This window comes from Petaurus breviceps, unplaced genomic scaffold (genome assembly GCF_028583685.1).
Source record: "Petaurus breviceps papuanus isolate PSGF00001 unplaced genomic scaffold, PetGlider_PUasm1.0 90895, whole genome shotgun sequence".
Lineage (NCBI taxonomy): Eukaryota > Metazoa > Chordata > Mammalia > Diprotodontia > Petauridae > Petaurus > Petaurus breviceps.
This window is the reverse complement of record NW_027187372.1, coordinates 7,333,058-7,352,808: the sequence shown is the minus strand read 5'-3', so window position 1 is coordinate 7,352,808 and position 19,751 is coordinate 7,333,058. Positions and strand designations below refer to the sequence as shown.

At 36.5% G+C, this 19,751-nt stretch overlaps 1 protein-coding gene across 1 annotated transcript in view; it reads right to left on the bottom strand.

Annotated features, from left to right (window-relative positions):
* Positions 1 to 19,751, bottom strand: part of PLA2G4A (phospholipase A2 group IVA) — a 179,428-nt gene that overhangs the window by 29,607 nt on the left and 130,070 nt on the right. The window contains exons 10-14 of the mRNA XM_069074439.1: positions 18,989 to 19,103; positions 10,296 to 10,433; positions 10,100 to 10,192; positions 3,988 to 4,059; positions 1,579 to 1,821 (exon numbers count right to left, since the gene is read on the bottom strand). Coding sequence (XP_068930540.1) covers positions 1,579 to 1,821; positions 3,988 to 4,059; positions 10,100 to 10,192; positions 10,296 to 10,433; positions 18,989 to 19,103 — 661 coding nt within the window. The remainder of the gene's footprint in view (positions 1 to 1,578; positions 1,822 to 3,987; positions 4,060 to 10,099; positions 10,193 to 10,295; positions 10,434 to 18,988; positions 19,104 to 19,751) is intronic.

Genomic DNA, 19,751 nt, shown 5'->3' with positions numbered 1-19,751 from the left:
TATTTAAGATTTGCATGACCTTGATGATAAAATCATTCTATTCCTTTATCTGAAAAATGAGGTGGTTATTTTAAGAAATTTCTAAGGACACTTTGAAGGTCTAGCTTTAAATCCTATGATTTCTATTTTGTTGACTATTTGATGATAGCTATCAAGTCCCCACCACTACTACCAATACCCTTTTGCTAAGGGAAACAAATCCAGTATCTTCAACTGATCTTAGCATAACACATTAAAAAAATGTAAATGAAAAATATATGCTGGATAATTACTTTTCTAAAACCATGGATGAGATATCTCTTGCTTCTGATGACATATCAAAGGTCAATTTTTTCTTTAAAAAAAACCTACAAAATAATTTCATTGTCACAAAGTCTTTACTGCATATAATATGATATTTAAAAAATAGAAATAGAAATTTCACTTAAATCATAATAGCTAGTTCATTATAAACACTTTGGTTTTATACAGCATTTTTCTTACAACTCTATTTAGTGGGTAGTAGGAATATTATCATCTTTATTTTTAGATAAAGAAACTGATGCCCACAATTACACAACTAGTAAGTGTCAGAGCTGAGATCTGACCCCAAGTTTTGATAAATGAGTGTCCAATGCTCTATCTAAATTATATAGTGCTTTTTTTTATTTTCAGTTTTGAACCAGTCCTCATATGAACTAGATTCATAGCAACTTTACAGTAATGAATTTCATTTGATTCTTGCACTAATACTATAAGCAAGGCAGGGGTGATAATATAATCCTCATATATAAGATGGAGGACTTGAAGCTTAGGGTGACCAAGTGATTTATCCAAAACCATATACTGACAGTAAGGTCAAGCAGGGGGAAGATTGTTTTAGAACTCTGGCTTCTGGCTCCTATTTAAACATATTTTAAAAATTGCTACCTAATGACATAGCATTTTATACAAGAGTAAATAGAAGCACCTTCCATACTTCTTTCCCTGGGATCTTTTCTACACTATTGTCCTGAGTGAAAGAAAGAGCAAACGTAAAGAAAAGAGGACAATAATGGGAAAGTCTATTGTAAAATGAAACATAACCAAGGAAAATGATCTAGTCACTTCAAGAAATCAGCCAATCAACTCCTTAACAAGCATTTATTAAGTACTCAAGTTATGTCAGCTACCGTACTAAAGGACAGAAAATCAAGAGAGACTATTGCCTCAACTCATTGGTCACACATATTTTCCTCTTATGCTTCTATAATGAAAATACACATGGAAGGAATGGTTGATGAGAATTTTAAGAGCAAAGTTTGAAGGAGATTTGTTGGTTTTTGTTTGTTTGTTTTCCCATGAGTTCCTTTGTCATTGAATGACTGTGAGATCATCGGGTGTCTCAATCTCTCTGGACCTCAGTTTCTCAACTGAAAAGGGTTAGCCTTGAAGGACTTTACATTTTTTCCCAGTTCTACAGTTGGTGATGCTTTGATTCTATAATCAGGCTCACTAAAATCCATGCTTATCTATATCCTATGTTATATATCCTTAGTGTCAACAGTAAAGAATAATATTTAAAATATTTGGCACTAGCAAAGGGATTTGTGTGCGTACCTGTTACAGCAGCATCCAATTCATCTTCTTCCACAGATTCCTGAGTGGAGATGCCTCTCAAAGGGGAGAGTGGGTAGGAGGTATTAAGGTTCAAACCCAGCATGAAGTTATGTACTTTCCCAGCACGTCCCTCTCGAGTGTTGAATAAGGTAGAATCACTCACCAAGGCCATTAGCATTCTCTGAACCCAGCTTGCTTGGTTATTATTTTGATATTCCTTTTCAGCATCTGTATTTTCAGTGCCTACATATAAAAACATGCATAATCAAGATGAAGACAATAGAAATCAACAAAAGCAAACTAAACTAGTGAAAACTACTTGTAATAGTTTTGATCAAGTCAATTCAAAAGTTAAACATTATGATTTCTGATTTTCTGTTTTCTTATGATTTGGGGTATAAACAAATGAGTTCACTTATATAAAGAGAGTAAATATTTAATTTATAGTTCCCCTTAAAAATGGTTCTAGTTTATTTTCCAATTCAAAACCACAACTGGGGCTTTTTTTTTCTCAATGAACCAAAACCTAGGGGGAGACTTCCTCCCTACAGTGTTTCTCTGAGTCACTATCCTTTGTATCTTACAGTCAATCCCATGTTACAGTACATGATGCCACAAGAGTCCCACCTTCTTCCCCCCTCCTTTCCTTTGCCTACCAATGCCAGTCCAATTCCTCTGAGTAATCTACTGTCCTATGTATAACCCCTGCCCTTCATTGAATTTGTCTAAGGTGCCTGTATTCCTCATTGTGGCATATAGATGTATATTTCATATTCACAAAGAATAGGTGATTGAGGAAAGGGAATTTTTTTTGGGGGGGGGGCATGTGGGAGAAATGCAACCAGAGCTGAAGATGAAATTTTAATGGGGATAACTTCCATGATTTTCCACTCCTACAGCACCTCTATTATTTGAGAGATGCTAAATGTCATGAAGAAAGCTTTTTATTTCTCCAGGTCAGACTGAAAAGTTCATCATTCAACCCCTAGGCTAGACAGGATATGGAATAAGACCCACAGTAATTTTCCTCAAGGGGTTGGGTCCTGTTTGTTTTATCATCACCACTACTCTGGTCTTTCCTATTACATTTGATATACACAACACTGAAGGGAGAAACCCATTAGTCAGAAGACAAATCATTATTTATTTTCATCATTATTGTAAATAATCTTGGATTGTAAAGTGTTTCCTTTACTATTTTCAATTTTGAACTTGTCCTCAAATGAACTAGTTTCACAGCAATTTCACAATGATGAATTTCACTTGATTCTTGTACCAATCCCATAAGCAAAGCAGGGATGACAATATGATACTCATATATAAGATGAAGCATTTGAAGCTTAGGGAGACCAAGTGATTTGTCTAAGACCATACATACCGATAGTAAGGACAAGCAAGGGGAAGATTGTTCTTGAAGTCTGGTGTTTTGGCTCTTATTCAAACACATTTTAAAAATTTCTTCCTTATGAAACAACATTTTATACATGAGTATGTAATATGTAAGTAAATATTTTAAAAGTATATATGTAAATAAGAAAAACAAAAGCATAGATTCTTCCAAAGTCTAAACCTGTGGCCTCAAGGCCACAAGTGGTCCTCTAGGTCCTCAAGTAAGGCCCTTTGACTGAATCCAAACTTCACAGAACAAATCCCCTTAATAAACGGATTTGTTCTGTAAAACTTGGGACTACTATCATGCCCTTCATCAAACATCTCTACTCTGGGCTAAACAAATCCTTTCAGTTTTTTTCTCCCTTTGCATGATCTCAAGGCTTTTTACTATTCTAGTTGACCTTTACATGTGCTTCCATTTATCAAGGGCCTTCATATAATTTAGTGCCCACGAATGAACATGATACTTTAGATGCTGTCTGATCAACACAAAATACAACAGGGTTATTACCTCCCTAGGCCTAGACAACATGCCTTTCTTAATGAAACCTAGGTTTCAATACATACTGGGAACACATGGTGTTACAGCCCAACACTATTAAGAAACTGTAGACTCCCCCAACAAAGAAGTAGGGGAATCTTTTAGGTGTTAACAATCAGATTTCAAGTAATCTTCAATTTTAGTCTCTCTTTGGGCTCAATATTCTTTCAACTTTTATATAACCACAAATGTTCTTTGAAAGGATTAAGATGAGTTGAATCAGGTCCAGGCAAAAATTTATGAAACAGAACTGTGTTCTGTTCTTTGATGCACACTTTGGTACAATTGAAGTATTCGTCATTTTTGTCCACTTTTTTGGAATTTTCTGGAAGTTTTACTTCCATTACTTCAATGTTCTGTTTATTTATAATCAATGGAGGCCCAAATGAATAGAGGAGGGGGACACAGTTACAGAATAAAGGGAAGAATAAGTCATCCCTATTACTGCTGAATCTTTATAGAGGAAGGCTTCTTACCTTTGGGCTCCTGTGATTCATCATCACTGTCTGAACTATCATTGCTCACAATATGTTTTGCTGTGATATTTTCTGTGGAAAGCAAACAAAATAATTGTGACTTGCGGTGCTTTAGATTCCCTATATTAATCTGACCAATTTAATACATTTTAATTATCTCTCTAGTATTAAGTGAAAAAAAAATCCCAGCACAACTGAATCAGTTTAAACATCATATTCTTTTTTAAAAAATCATGATAATAGTGATGTCCTTATTCCAAGAAGTTCTCTGTCATTCCAGAAAAAAAATGATAATTCATTTTTTCATTTTTTTTCACTAATTCACCTTGCTTTGGTAATTAAAAAGAAGACAATATAACATAAGAAGACAATAAAAAATTCTTTTAGATTTCTCTTTTAATTCTAAGAGAAATCTAAAAGAATCTACATGGCATTTTTCTTAAGAAGGTGAAAGCATACTCATGTAAGATATGATTTTATTTTCTGAAATAAGTTGTACCACAATGAAATGCACCCATACAAGGCATGAGCTTTCAATTCCATCTAAACAGAGTGAGCAGATAAGAGCTCCAGCTATGCTAGGACATTTAAGCTTAGACAAATTTTATCAATCTGGAAAAGGTTTGGAACAGAGGTTACAAGAAAGCAAAGGAGAAAATGCCATGGCTGGTGGTCTTTCTCTAAATGGAAAGTCCCTCAATAATGAAATGTGAAAATGTGCTTAGCTACCTTCACTGTTGTGAAAAACTTCCAGATTTATCTGACCCTGACTTTGAAATTATTTTCCTTGTAATTACTTTTAGTCAAAAGAGCAATAGAGTATAGAGGGTCAGCTTTATAGCTACGAAGTGAATTAAAAAAACATTCTTTGACTTATACTGGCTCCATGTAGCCAGTCAAGTAGGGGGACACCCACTGAAATCTCAGATCTGGACCCACTCACTTCTCCTACCCTCAATTAATGTAATAGAATGCAGGTTTATGTGTATGTGTGTGTTTAAATATAATAGCATGGATGGAATTTTCAGCATTTGAACCCAGAGATGTTCTAATAGGCACTGTTTCTACACCCCACAGGCTTCTTTTGTTTATATTTGGTCATTTCCGAGTAGGCACCAGGCATGAGAGCTCATAGCCCTAAGCAACCATGAAGTCAATAAATATACCTATGGAGAGTTGCCAGGATTCCTAGGTAGTTAGTTAATGAGCCAAAACCAAAAAAACTCAGATGTATTCAAGGATTACCTTACAATTACAAACAGGGGCCACATAGACTTAAATCTTCTTTTTTTCAGTTTTGAACTGATCTTCATAAAGAAAATTCATTGTAATGTCACTACAGCTAAATATGGAAAGTGATCAAACAATATGATTACTGATATCTAAATACAATGATCCAAGGAGAAAAAATGATTATATTTTCTTCTCATGTAACCATATTTACATGCTTGGAAGGACACTTTGTGGTTGTTTTCTCATTTTTACCCTCTCAATAGGGATTTTTATACATATAAGGAACACCCAGATAAGGTGACTATATTTACCCGTATAGGTCACACAACCTTTTTCTGAATATCATAGTTTTGGAGAGCTGCTGAGAGCTTTGAGAACTTTAGTGACTTGTCCATGGTAACACAGACAATATTTATCAGAAGCAGGACTTGAACCCAGGACTTCCTAGTTTCAGATCCAGCTCTCTATTCATCATGCCATGCAGCTTCTCCCTTTTGATATATTAATTATTTTTTTTTCACATTCCACACTTTGATTTAAAAGGCTACTTCCCTGAATATTTTCCTTGCTATATGAGGCTATTTTCTCTGTCTTTCTAGTAGATATCTGTGCCTAAAACTTCTATGTTTAACCAGAGTTTGTTGAAGATTAAAACTTCTGGCAGTTCACATTCACAGACTTGGATTTAGAGTTGGAATGCATCTTTACAGTCAATTAGTCTAATGCTCTCATTTTACAGGTAAGAAAACTGGGATCCAAAGACATGGTGTAAGTTTCCCAAGATTATATGAGTATTAAATAATCAAACCATGATTTAATCTGTCTCCAGACTATAGACTAACACTCAAATACAACAATCTGATTCATGGCTGTTTTCTATGAAAGAAGTAGTATGTTGAAGTTACCTAAACATTAGTACAGAAAAAGTTTATATGGATTGTTATCTTAAGAAACACTTGAGGGGGAAAAATACCTAAATATACCTAGGGCCTTCTGAAATGATAATGAGTAAAAACTAAACTATTGCTCCAAAATAAACTCTCTGTGACCTCTGTTTTAATTTTGGGCAACCCCCTCATCTCATCTGGTTTACCAGATCAGCCCACCTAGAGGCCCTAAACCTGAATGATTTCCTGAAAGTCTTACCCACAGATTTTCAGAAAGATTACATAGAGCTGCCAAATCTCTAACCACAAACCAGGATGGATACCTCATAATAAGAGAATTCTTCTATTTTGTTATAAAAGTCTTTCTTGGTTATACATTATTAAAATCTTTACTATTTTATCTAGGGACAAGATTATCACTTGTGGCCATAGGAATTTTTTTTCATAAAATTAAAGTTACTTTATAATTTTGTAAACTTTGAAGATAAAAATCTAAAGCTCAATGTTTTTTTTTTTATCCCAAGTACTTTTCAACATATTTCAACCCCATCCATTTCCTCATCCACAGAAAAATAAATTCAGAATTCACCAGAATTGTTTGAAGAGAAACATTTTTTTCATGTAAAATGGTAATGACAGAATTCTCTTTCCCTATTAGGACACTGACTAAAAAAATGACATCATGACTTGACTATGTCAAGTAGAAATAAGAAATCAGATTTAACTTTTATTTTACCAATTTGGTTATAATCAATTTATCATTGTTTCTTATGTCTTCTAGTTTCATTTCAGAGATTACTCTATTTTTAAATTACCATGCTAAGACTGTGTGATATCAGTGCATCTACTAAGGTGCTTCTCACCTCAGTCATCCATATAGGAGAGAACATGGTACAAGTTGTTGTTCAGTCATTTTTCAGTCATACAAAACTCTTCATGACTCTATTTGGGATTTTCTTGGCAAAGATACTGGAGTGGCATACTACTTCCTTCTTTAGCTCATTTTACAGATGAGGAAATTAAGGTAAACAGGTTTAAGTGACTGTCTCAGAAACACAAGTTAGTAAGTGTCTGAGGTCACATTTGAACTCAGGAAGATAAGTCTTCCTAAGTGGCTCAGTGAATAGAGTGCCAAGCCTAAAGTCAAGAAGAACCATTTTCCTGAGTTCAAATACAGCCTCATATTTTTCCTAGCTGTTACCCTGGGCAAGTCACTTAACCTTGTTTGCCTCAGTTTCCTCATCTCTAAAATGAGCTCAAGAAGGAAATGGCAAACCATCCTATCATCTTTGCCAAGAAAACCCCAATTAGGATCAAGAAAAGTTGAACATGACTGAAACCACAGAACAACTCTCTCGTTGGTTCTTCCCTCACCCAACATGAGCTGGGGGAAAAAAATCCAAGTCTTCTCTCATTGGTATTTGACTTCCTCTGTCTCAATCCCCCTCTGTGCCTTCATAAGTAAACAAATTCATGGTAGATGGCCTTCATAGTAGAAATACTAATGATAAAACATCATTAAAAAAAACAAACCTTTGGCTTTAGATTTTTATCTTCAAAGCTTACAAAGTCATAAAATAACTTTAATTTTATGAAAGGAGAATCTCCTGTGGCCACAAGTGATAATCTTATCTCTAGAGAACATGTTAAGGATTTTAGAAATTTATATAACTAAAAGGATAATTCAAAAGAACTGTTAATGAAAATTAATTCTATATTCATAAAGAGGGCTACAAGGATATTCATCAGGGATCCTAAGTAATGCTATTATGATGACTCTTTTCAGAATGATCATGAAGCCAGATAATTAGGAAAACCTGTAACAGCAATGGTGGCAATAAACTTTCCTGAATTTCCTTCATTTGGGATTGAAAATAAATAATTAATATCAAAAAAATTTTCTCCATTCTCCATGCCAGTGTGTCTTAGAGTGAGATTCGGGCTCCATGAACATGCTACAAGGACTTTGCAGTTAGGTCACAATCCTCATTCACTTTTCTGCTGCTATACCAATGTTTCATTGCTGATTTTTTAACTAATCCAAATTCAGCTCTCCACACATTTTTTATGACAGTCATCTTTCTTTTGTAGGAAAAGCAAAACTAGTTAACAGTCAAAATAAAGATGGTGATGGTGTAAAATTTCATATATATATATACACACACACACCATACATATATTCTACATTTTCAGCATTGTAAACTATGGGCACATAAAGACATAAGAATAGAAATTCCTGAAGTCTATTTTTTTAATTGCATATTTAAAGAAGCCTATTTATCCTGTTTTAATATCTCATCCATAAGGAAATAATTCATTCTATAGATGTGACTCACAATACCTCATATTTACTTAGGTTCTTCTCTGTGGAATAAACTGGTAACTACAGATATTAGGCACAAAACTCAACTCACGGGATTTGGAAAGATGAATGCTTTAGGAATAAACATAATACAAATCATTATACAAAATACAATCACTATTGAAATTTAGCTATCAATCTGTTCTCAATACTATAATATGTTTTAAAAAAAAAAATGAAAAGGCCTATGTCCAGGGGTCGGGAACCTGTGGCCTGCAGGCCACAAGTGGCCCTCTAGGTCCTCAAGTTTCCCCACCCCTGCCTATAACTATTTGATAAAAAGTCAAACTAGAAAATAAGCTGATACAGGAAAAGAATATTTTGTGTCTCTCTTCATTTCCTCAGTGCCTTAAACATAGCAGGTATTAACAAAAGTTTGTTGAATAGGACTTGAATTCATAGGACCATAGACATGGAGACCATAGGCAGAGATCTCTTATTTTATAGATAAGGATAGTAAAGTGGAGAGAATTTAAGGGACTCGCCCAAAGTCATCTAGGAAGAGAACATCAGAAGTACTCTTTGAACCCTGGCAGGCCCTCTGACTTTTTAAAGTATACAGCCAAAGGTGTTTCCAATTTATCATGGTGGGATAGCCACAGACACCTAAAATATGTATAGGGTCTTTTGAGAAGATCGTCGGTTTAATATAACTAGAAGAAAATAAGAAATAAAGAAAAAGATGTGGAACTTGAAAAGGACTTTGAAAAGGATATGAAGAAATATATGGGAAAAAATAGCTACCATTTATATAGCACTTTTTTACAAAGGTTAACTCAATTGATTCTCACAACAGACCTGTTAGGTAGGGCTATTATTTACATTTTATAGAGAATAGAACAGACTAAGAGAAGTTAAGTGATTTGCCCAGAGTCACACAGTTTATAAGTTTCTGAAACTGGATTTGAACTCAGGTCTTTCTGCTTCAATGCGCTATATCCTAGCCACTATACCACTAAGAAACTTCAGTAAGATTTTAAAAAACCCTGAAGCTTATTCACAGAGCTCATTAATTATTGTTTTATGAGTTTTCATATTTTTATGTAATAGATTCCATAAAGTCAAATCAAGGGGCAGCTAGGTGGAGCAGTGAATAGAGTACCAGCCCTGGAGTCAGGAGGACCTGAGTTGAAATCCAGCCTCAGACGCTTAACACAAAAATTAGCAGTGTGACCTTGGGCAAGTCACTTAACCCCAATTGCCCTCCAAAAAGCAAAAATAAATAAATAAACAAACAAACAATAAAGAAAGAAAGAAAGTCAAATAGATCTGAATGTTTAAATGAAGGTATACACTGATTCTACCCAATCTCTGAGAATTCAGAGAAAACATTATGGTAGAGTAGAAAGAGTACTGGATTTGGATTCAAAGGATCTGAGTTTAAACTCCAAATCTGATGCTTACTGCCTTGGTGAATCCTGACAAGACACGTAAACCTCCTGGGTCTCAGTTGGCTCATCTAGGCCTCTGAGATCCCATATTGATCTATAATCAGGAAATTTTAAAAAAATTAACATTTGAGTTTTCAATTTCTGGAATTTATCTTAATAAAATTTATGTGTGTGTATTTATGTGTAAGAAAATATAAACATATCTACACATGTATGTATTTTCTTTGTTTTCAAATTACCTAATTCTTCTTCCATGGTCGATCCTTTATTATGGGAACCAGAAACTCCCAGGACTCTATTGAACAGTATAGAAAATGCACTACCCCAAACACCTAAAATAAGAGAGAGACAGAAAGAGAAAATAAAAGTTAACTGAGAAAACAGCAAATCTAAAAGTATCAAATAATCCTGAATTACCAGGCCCTGATCACATACCCATTAAGAAGTGTAGAGGGTTTTCTTCATATTTTTTTACAACTGTGCCCATAAAGAATTTGCTTCCAAACAAGTCAGGAGCCATAAATGTACCATATTTAGCCATCCCAATCTCATACGGACTGAATTCCACCCAATCTGAAAGTAACAAAAAAAATTAGTTAATAGTTCATTTCTAAACAAATGTATACACAGATCATGTCTGTCTGTCATTTTATAGTAGTTAGTCTTTATCCAAGACTCCTTCCATAGTCCAAAAATCTGAGTAAAGGCAATGAGATATAGTATAAGTAGTCCTACATTTGGAGCCAGGAGGCCTACATTTACACCCTCGACTTGACATTACTTCCATGATCTTGGGCAACTTAACCTCTTTGGGCCTCAGTTTTCTCATCTGTAAAGTCTGAAGGGTTCAGGAAGAGAGCAAAGTTATACTACTGGGTGACTAGAAGAATGGTGGTGTCCTCACCAGTAAAAAGGAATTTTGAAAAAGGGGGTAGAATTGGGGCTGGGGAAAGATAAGACGTTCTGTTTTGGACATGTCAATTTTGAGATATCTATGAGGCACCCGGGTTTTCAAATATCCAATACTTTCAATTGGTCTCAATAGTTTCTCATGTGGATCTAGAACTCAGGAAAGATTATGGATACACGCACACACACACACACACACACACACACACACACACACACAAATTATCTTTTCCAAGAAAACCTGATAGTATACATCTGGCAGTCTTCTGTATAGACACAATTAAATCCCTGGAAGCTAATGAGATCACATTGAGATAGAATATCGAAATAAAAGAGAAAAGAGTCCAAGATAATAGAGAGTTTGCCATTTCCTTCTCCACTGGATTAGGGCCATCAGAGATTACATGACTCGCCCAGGGTCACACAACTGTCTGAGGCCAGATTTAAACTCAAGTCTTCCTAACCACAGGCCCAGCACTCCATCTTCTAGCATAGTAGCAATCCATTATTCCAAAGCACCTATTCACTTCATCAATTTAGGGACTGCCTCCACCAATACGGATCACAGCTCATTCACACCTGTTTGTCTTGTGTGACTCTTTTCTCTCTCCACTCACAAATCATCTGCTGCATTTCCATCCAACATTCCAAGAGATTTCCCTTATTCCACTTGGCATTAGATATCAATTTAGCACGGGGGTTCTGATTGTAGTGAGTATTTAATCCCCATTTGTCCCCATCTGGGATCGTAAGTCCAAGAGGGCAAGAGTCATGTCTGATTTTGACTTTGCCCCTGTTTCACTCCTCAGAAGGGTGTTCTATACATAGTGGGCACTTAAATATTTTTGGATGAATGAATGAATGTGGAAATTGCTCCTTATATATGTATTAATATGCCACTTGTATGGATATTTCTGATGTACCTTGCCCTTCTAATGGGTGAGTAGCTGGAACGATTAACTGATCATTCTAACACAAGTTATTTCTTACAAATGGTGAATGGTTTTAGTGAAAAACATAAGATCCAAAATGACGATGTAAAAAGGTTGACAATACATCTCCCATTGTACATCTTTAAGATTTTGAAGAGCCATAGAGGGATGATGAATATTTTCCCCATTTATTTCATATAAAGATAGGAAGTGTGAGGGTTATGAATTGCCTTGTGGCTTGCTCATTTTCAAACATTCTCAAATAGACATTTTAAACATTGAGAAAGGAAATTTTATGGGAATCTAAAATACCAATTTCATCAAGTCATTCCTCTCCTCAGAAATTCCCAAAAATCCTATCTATTCAAATAATAGGGACAGCTAGATGGCTTAGTAGAGAGAGCTGTGGGCCTGGAGTCAGAAAGATCTGAGTTCAAATGCAGCCTCAGACATTTACTAGCTGTGCTATCCTAGGCAAGTCACTTTACCCTGTTTGCCTCAATTTCCTTATATCTAAAATGAGCTGAAGAAAGAAGTGGCAAACCACTCTGGCATCTTTGCCAAAAAAAAAAACAACCCTAAATGGAGACAAGATAAGTTGGACACGACTGAAATGACTGAAAAACAACAAAAATTCAACTAATATTATTTATATAACTTTGGCATTTATTTGCTTTAGTTGTGTGTGTGTGTGTGTGTGAGTATCTCCCAAACAAGACTGCAAGTTCCTAGAGAGGAGGGACCATAACTTATATTTATTTTTCTCACCCATAGGGACCAAGCCCAGTGCTATTCATATTTTGGGCACTCAATAAATGCTTTTAATAGAATTAAAAATGAATGAACCAAATCCCACCCGTATTCCCCCATTTTATCTTACCCCAATTCTTTCCAAAAGATGGCACTAGAGGACTTTTATTTTGTGAGTAAAATTATGTCTTTTAAAAGTAACAGGTACATAAATCAAAGGTTCAATGAAAGCATTCCTGAAATATCTATTTAAGTGTGTTTCATTAGTAATGATTATTTCAGTGCAGGGTGTAACTGGTGCCAGTCACCAAGGTCAGTTATACTAAGATTAGAATTGAACAGCCTAAGCCCTGGGCATAAAAGTGTTGTCAGTTTAGCAGGCTAAGAACCTGTCCTAGCACCCCAGAGGAATGTTATCGGATATGGTGAAGGTGGCCAACAAGAATCAACATGATGGGATTGCTTGTACTTCAGTAATTTAATGAGCAAGAAAGTGGATGTATTCTATTCAGACACCACAAGCCAAGACAAGTCCTTCAGGTGTTATATATATAAAGAATCAGAATGTGAAAAAAAAGTAAGTCTCTAGTATGCTTCTAACATAATGAAATAATTTCTAAGAGATGAAATCATTTAACTTGTTTACAGATGTTTTATATAAAATTATTTCTCTTTAGAGTGGATGTGTAAGTTCCATGAGAGCAAGGACCAAGTTTTCACTCTTGTCTTTCCACAGTGCCTCATAAAATGCTTGGTCCAGAGGAAGTGTTTAATAAATTGCTGCTTGAGTGAATGTATACATTTTATTATTTCCCCAATCTGTTATTTTTAATATTACTGACTAGAACTGAAATCTCATTAGTTCGTCATGTCCCAGAATTATAGAAGAGGGCAGAAGGGTTCATGGGAGACTCTCTGAAGAAGTCCATCATTTTACCTCCAAGTAAACCACTAGGGAACCATCCCAAAAAGATTTTTAAAAGTTCCCTTTCTGAAAAACCATTAAGTTCAATAAACATCACTGTTAGGAAATTCAATCTTGCATTTAAACTTACTATTTCATGCTGATATCTTTGCATCATCATATTTCAGAACCAAAGGGGAATTTTAAGGTCATTTATCTCAATCACTTCATTTTAGCAATATGGAAACTGAGGCACAGGGTTGATCAACTGATGCCAAAATACTGCTTAGCAGCAGGACTGGGTTCCCAGTCTAATGCCTTATTCTATACTCTTCCACCATCTTCCTTTAATTATCTCTGGCCTTTCCCTTTACTCCTTATGTTCACCTCAGCTCCTTTTTAAAAATAAGGGTCAGAATGGGCAGAGTAGAAGCAGGTCGTCCATGGGGCTCCTGGCTTCCACCTTCCCCAATTCATGTAAAAGGTGACTCTAAACAAACTTTGGAGCTACAGAACCCACAAAATGACACGGAGAAGCTACCCTCCCACTGAGGACAGCCCGGTAGGCCAGCAGGAATCTTCCAGCTCGGTGCTCTGGGAGCCTAGCTGAGCCCCACACCAAGGTTTTAGCCCCAGGGCAGGCCTGACCAGGCCAGCTGGAGGGACCGCAGATCAGCAGCAGCTGTGGCGTTTCCAGATTTATCAACACATAGATGCGAAGAGCAAAGTGAGAGGTCAGTGCAGTCTGGACTTTGGGACCCAGTAGTTGGGAGAACCTCGGCATTTGCCCCCAGGGCGAGAAGCTGCTGAGGGCCATGGTGCCACATGGCAGCTTCAGCTCCTGGCCTGCAGAGTGTAGGGGGACCAAGAGACCAGCCTGAGGGATAGTCACTCTTGCTTTAACCTGCTTGGATCTGGATTGCCTTCTAGGGTGGAGGTCCTGGGGTGTGTGTCCAGCTTGCCAGAGCTTGTGGAGGCTTCAGCAAGGGCTCCCAACTAATACCTCCAGCTGCTGAGAAAACCCCAGTGTTTGGGATAGAAGCTCCCCTGTCTGGTAGCAGAGTCCTACTGTGGCAAAAAGCCCAAAAGTCAAGTAATTGAGTAGCAACATGCCCAGGCAAAGGAAACAAAGCAAACAGAAGAACCCAACATTAGACTCCCATTTTGGGGACAAAAGGATCAAAGCACAGAACAGGAGGAAGACAGTGAAGTCAGAACTCCTGCACCAAAAGCTTCAAAGAAAAATACGAGCTGGTTACAGGCCACAGAGGACCTTAAGAAGCAAATAAGAGAAGTGGAGGAAAAAACTGGGAAGAGAAATGAGAACAATTAAAGAAAATTACGAAATGAGAGTCAACAGCCTGACTGAGGAAAATAATACCTTAAAAAACAGACTAACTCAAATGACAAAAGAGGCTCAAAAAGGCAATGAGGAGAAGAATGCCTTAAAAATAATTTGCCAGATGGAAAAACAATCTCAAAAGCTCAATGAGGAGAATCATTCCTTCAGAATTAGATTGGAGCAAATGGAAGCTAATGACTTTATGAGAAATCAAGATGCTATTTAACAGATCAAAACAAATGAAAGAATAGAAGGTAATGTGAAAAATCTCATTGGACAAAACTACTGACCTGGAAAATATATCCAGGAGAGATAATTTAAAAATTATTGGCCTACCTGAAAGCCATGATCAAAGAAAGAACCTAGAAATCATCCTCCAAGAAATTTTAAAGGAAAACTGCCCTGATGTTTTAGAACCAGAGGGCAAAATAGAGCTTGAAAGAATCCACCGATCACCTCCTGAAAAAGATCCCCCAAAAAAACTCCTAGGAATATTACAGCCAGGTCCCGAAATTCCCAGATCAAGGAGAGAATATTATGAGCAGACAGGAAGAAACAATTTTAATATTGTGGAAACACAATCAGGATAACACAAGATCTGGCAGCTTCTACACTGAGGGATCGAGGGGCTTGAAATATGATATTCTGGAGGACAGAGGAGCTGAGATTAAAACCAAGAATCATATACCCAGCAAACCTGAGTATCATGTGTCAGGGGAAAATATGGTAATTCAGTGGAACAAAGGACTTTCAAGCATTTTTGCTGAAAAAACCAGAGTTGAATAGAAAATTTGACATTCAGATACAAGAAGCAAGAGAAGCTTGAGAAGGTAAACAGGGAAAATAAACCATAAGGAACTTATCAAAGTGGAACAATTAACATTCCTACATGGAAAAACAATAATTATAACTGATGAAACTTTTCTCAGTATGAAAATAGTTGAAGGGAATATATATATATATATATACAATATATATATATATATGTCTATATTGGAGGGTATACGGGAGTATGAATACATATGTGAATGTGTGTATAAATGTTTACAGGTAGACATAGATAGAGGGCACAGGACCAATTTAATAGGAAGGGATGATACTTAAAAGGTGAAATTAAGAGGTAAGAGAGGAATATAATGACAGGAGACAGGGAAGGACAGAATGGGGTAAACTATCTCATATAGAAGAGGCAAGGGACAATGGTTACAATGGAGGGGAAGAATAGGAAGGCAAAAGGGAATGGGTCAAACTTATTCTCATTGAATTTGGCTCAGGGAGGGAATGAAATACACATTAAATAGGGTCTCTCAACCTCCAGGAGAGTAGGGGGGAAGGGGTAGGGGGCAAGAGGATGAGAGGGGGGATGATGGAAGGGAGGGCAGGCGGGGGTATAGGGAAGTTGGAAGCACCCACTTTTGAAAAGGGACAGGATCAAAGTAGAGAATAGAACAAGTGGGAGGTGGGATAGGAGGGAGGGAAATATAGTCAGTCTTTTACAATATATCTACTATGTTAATGTTTTGCATAAGCTACACATGTACAATCTATCCTGAACTGCTTATCTTTCCAGTAAGGGTGGGTGACAAGGGACAAGGGAATGAATCTGGAATTCAAAGTTTTAATATCAAATGTTTAAATATATCTAATACTATTTTACATGTAATTGGGAAAGAAGATATACAGGCACTGGGGCATAGAGATCCACCATGCCCTACTGGAAAAGTCAAAGGGGCTATGAGAGAAGATATGGGAGAGAGCAGATCAGAGGAGGGGATATACTGTGGAACTGCTATTTTGGGGCGGTAGGTGGGGGAAAAATGGGGAGAAAATGTGTAACTCAAAATCTGGTGGAAATGAATGATGTAAATCAGAAGTTAATAAAGCATTTGAAAAATGAAAAAAGAAATAAGGGTCAGAACTAGTTACAGAACCCTTAAAAGGACTAACCCAAGTTTGAGTATCATGAGAGACATACATCTCAGCTTCTTGACAGTTACAATACTTTTCAAGTAACAGCTTAATTCAAAGTGATGAGCAAACAAATCCTTATTTAGCACCTATGTATGTGCAAAGACAATGTGCTAGGTGAGGAATACAAGAAAAAATTAAAATAGTCCGTGCCCTTAAAGAACCTGCATTCTACTGGAAGGGTAGGGGGACAAGAATATATAGATACCATTAAATAAAAACTATATGCAAAGTAAATATGAAGTAATTTCAGGGTTAGGGAGAGAATTAGCAACTGGGGAAAATAGGAAAGATCTTCCATAGGATGCCGCAATTGAACTGAACCTGGAAGGGACCTAAGGATTCCCAATGGTGGAGGTAAGGAAGGAGAGCATTATAAGTGTGAGAGATGGCCTGGGCAGAGACCTAGAGTTAGGAGATAGGATGGGATATATGGTGGAGAGCAAAAAAGCCAGTTTTACTCAATTATAGAATACATAATAAGATGATTTAGAGTAGGATGTGATAACAACCAAACTTATGGTTTCACTGACATAGGGAGCTCCTATAAAAGAACTCCTCTGTCTATCTATCTATCTATCTATCTATCTATCTATCTATCTATCTATCTATCTATCTGTTAGTTTACAGCATTCAGTTCCACAAGCTTTTGAGTTCCAAATTTTCTCCACCTCCCTTCCCTCCCCCCTCCCCAAGATGGCATGCAATCTGATATAGGCTCTACATATACATTCACTTCAAAAATATTTTTACATTAGTCATGTTGCAAAGAAGAATTATAACCAATGGAATGAGCCACGTGAAAAAAGAAACAAAACAAAATGAAACAAAAAAGAGAAAGAGCAAATAGTAAGCTTCTATCTGCTTTCAGACTCTGTAATTAAAAAAAGTTCTTTAACCAATGCAGGTCAGAACCTTCTTTGTAATTTATAGTCTCATCCATTTGCCTAGAGCACTGAAAGGTTAGTTGACTTGACCACAGTTTCATAGTAAGTAAGGGACAGAGATGAGATTTGAACCCTGTTCTCTAAGCCTTTGAGATCAGATCTCTTTCCTGTGCCACAGGGGCTCTTCAAAAAGGTGATATAAATTAGATAACAACAGTTAGCATTTTATATAGTGTCTTAAGCAATTGCCTTTGACTTTACAAAATACTTTTCATATGTTATCTAATTTCATCTTCCCAATAACAGCTGTTATGCCCATTTTACAGAGGAAGAAAATGACACTGAAATCGATTCCATTATTTGGCCTACCACACAGCTAGTGTCTGAGACAGAATTTGAACTAAAGTCTGACAAATTTCAAGCTACACTCTTTAGTCGGGCTTCATTTCAAGACTCCAAAGTACTAGACATATATAATCTCACTGGTTCCTTAATACAGCTCTGTGAGGATCTGAAATTTAAAGTAGGTTAGAGTATGATTGTAGAAGGCTTTAAATGATATGTGCCCCCATTTTGTTCTAGAGACAAGGAGTCAGTTAAAATTTTGGAACAGGGGGGAGATATAGTTAGCCCTGTACCAGATAATGACTGCTTGGCAATTGTGTGGAGGACAGATTGGAAAGAAGAAAATCAGGAAGTGGGAAAGGTATATGTAGAGGCAATTCTAACAGCCCATGCTAGAGGTGTTGAAAATTTAAACTAAAGTAGTGGTTTTCATATGAATGATTACCCAGAGTTATATGTTAGAGATGCACAAAATCAACAATAACTGAAGACTGATTGAATATGTAGGATGAGGGAGAGACAAAAGTTAAGACTCTGAGGTTACAAACCTGAGTGACTAGAAATATGATTGTGACTAATTTCAGCAGAAATAGTTTATTTCATGGACTACACAAGGTAACAAGCTATCACTGATATTGTTGTTTTTGTTATTCACAAAAACTCCAGCTCTTTTCCTTCCTTCTCTATATATAGTCAATTGTTTTCTATCCTATATTTGCATAGGTTATATTTTCTATAGGTTGTTAGGCCGTGTAGAAAAAATTTTGGGCCTGGATTCAAATCCTGTCCTTTGTGTTTACTAGTAGAGTAACCATAGGCAAGTCATTTACCCTCTTAAAGTCTTGGTTTCTTAGATTGCAAAATGGTGATAAGAACATCCATAGTACTCAGCCACACAGGGCTGTTGCGAGACTATGTTGGTAGTTGTGAGCACATACCTTTACTAAAGGTAAAACTTGGTCAGCTAAATGTCTGGCATAATTGTTCCTATTTCTTACTCCCCAACAGGATTCCCAAACTATCACACCCAAAAATAACTTAAGACACATTCAAAAAATAAACAAGCAAATATGGAAAGAATGAAGTCGTACCTGCAAACATCAACTCTGAAACATCAGGTTTCACATGGAGACACGTAAAGAGAGGCAAAGGACACTGTGCCTTATTTACTTTTTCTTTCAAACTACTTAGAGTGCAGTTCATTCTCTGCTCAAAGAAAAATAAGAGACAAGGGCAGATTAAATAAAATGGTTCTCATTTATATAGCACTTTAAGGTTTGCAAAATGTTTTTGCAATTCTCATTTGACTTTTCCATTCTATTTCATAGAAGATTCTGGAAAGAGATTTAGGGAAGTTAGTGACTTACTCAAAATTAGAGTCAATATAAATATCTGAGGTGGGATTTGAACCTAGGTTTTCCTAATTCTAAGTTCAACACTGTATTCATTAATCCATGGTACCTCTTAAAACAGGATGTTTCCAAATTGTTTTGAACCTGCATAATAAAAGGTATGTTCATTACTTTACTGTGTAAACAAAATGAAAGGCAGACTGTATGAAGTAATTATCTGCATTCTAAAAACAGTCTAGGAAGTTACATCTTCAATTGAACTGCCAATTATGGGGTCAGGAAGGAACTGCCCCTCAGGATAGCTTGGCACTGAAGGATCCTTCTCCATCTCCTCTGTTTTATCTTCAGATGGAATGCTGAGCTGTGGTCATCTGTCAGGTGGGCGTGCTCCATGTGCTCCATTCCCTGAGACTGAGGACAACATCCCCTGGCAATCCTGGATCCTTCCTGTTTTGTGTGTGTGTGTGTGTGTGTGTGTGTGTGTGTGTGTGTGTGTGTGTGT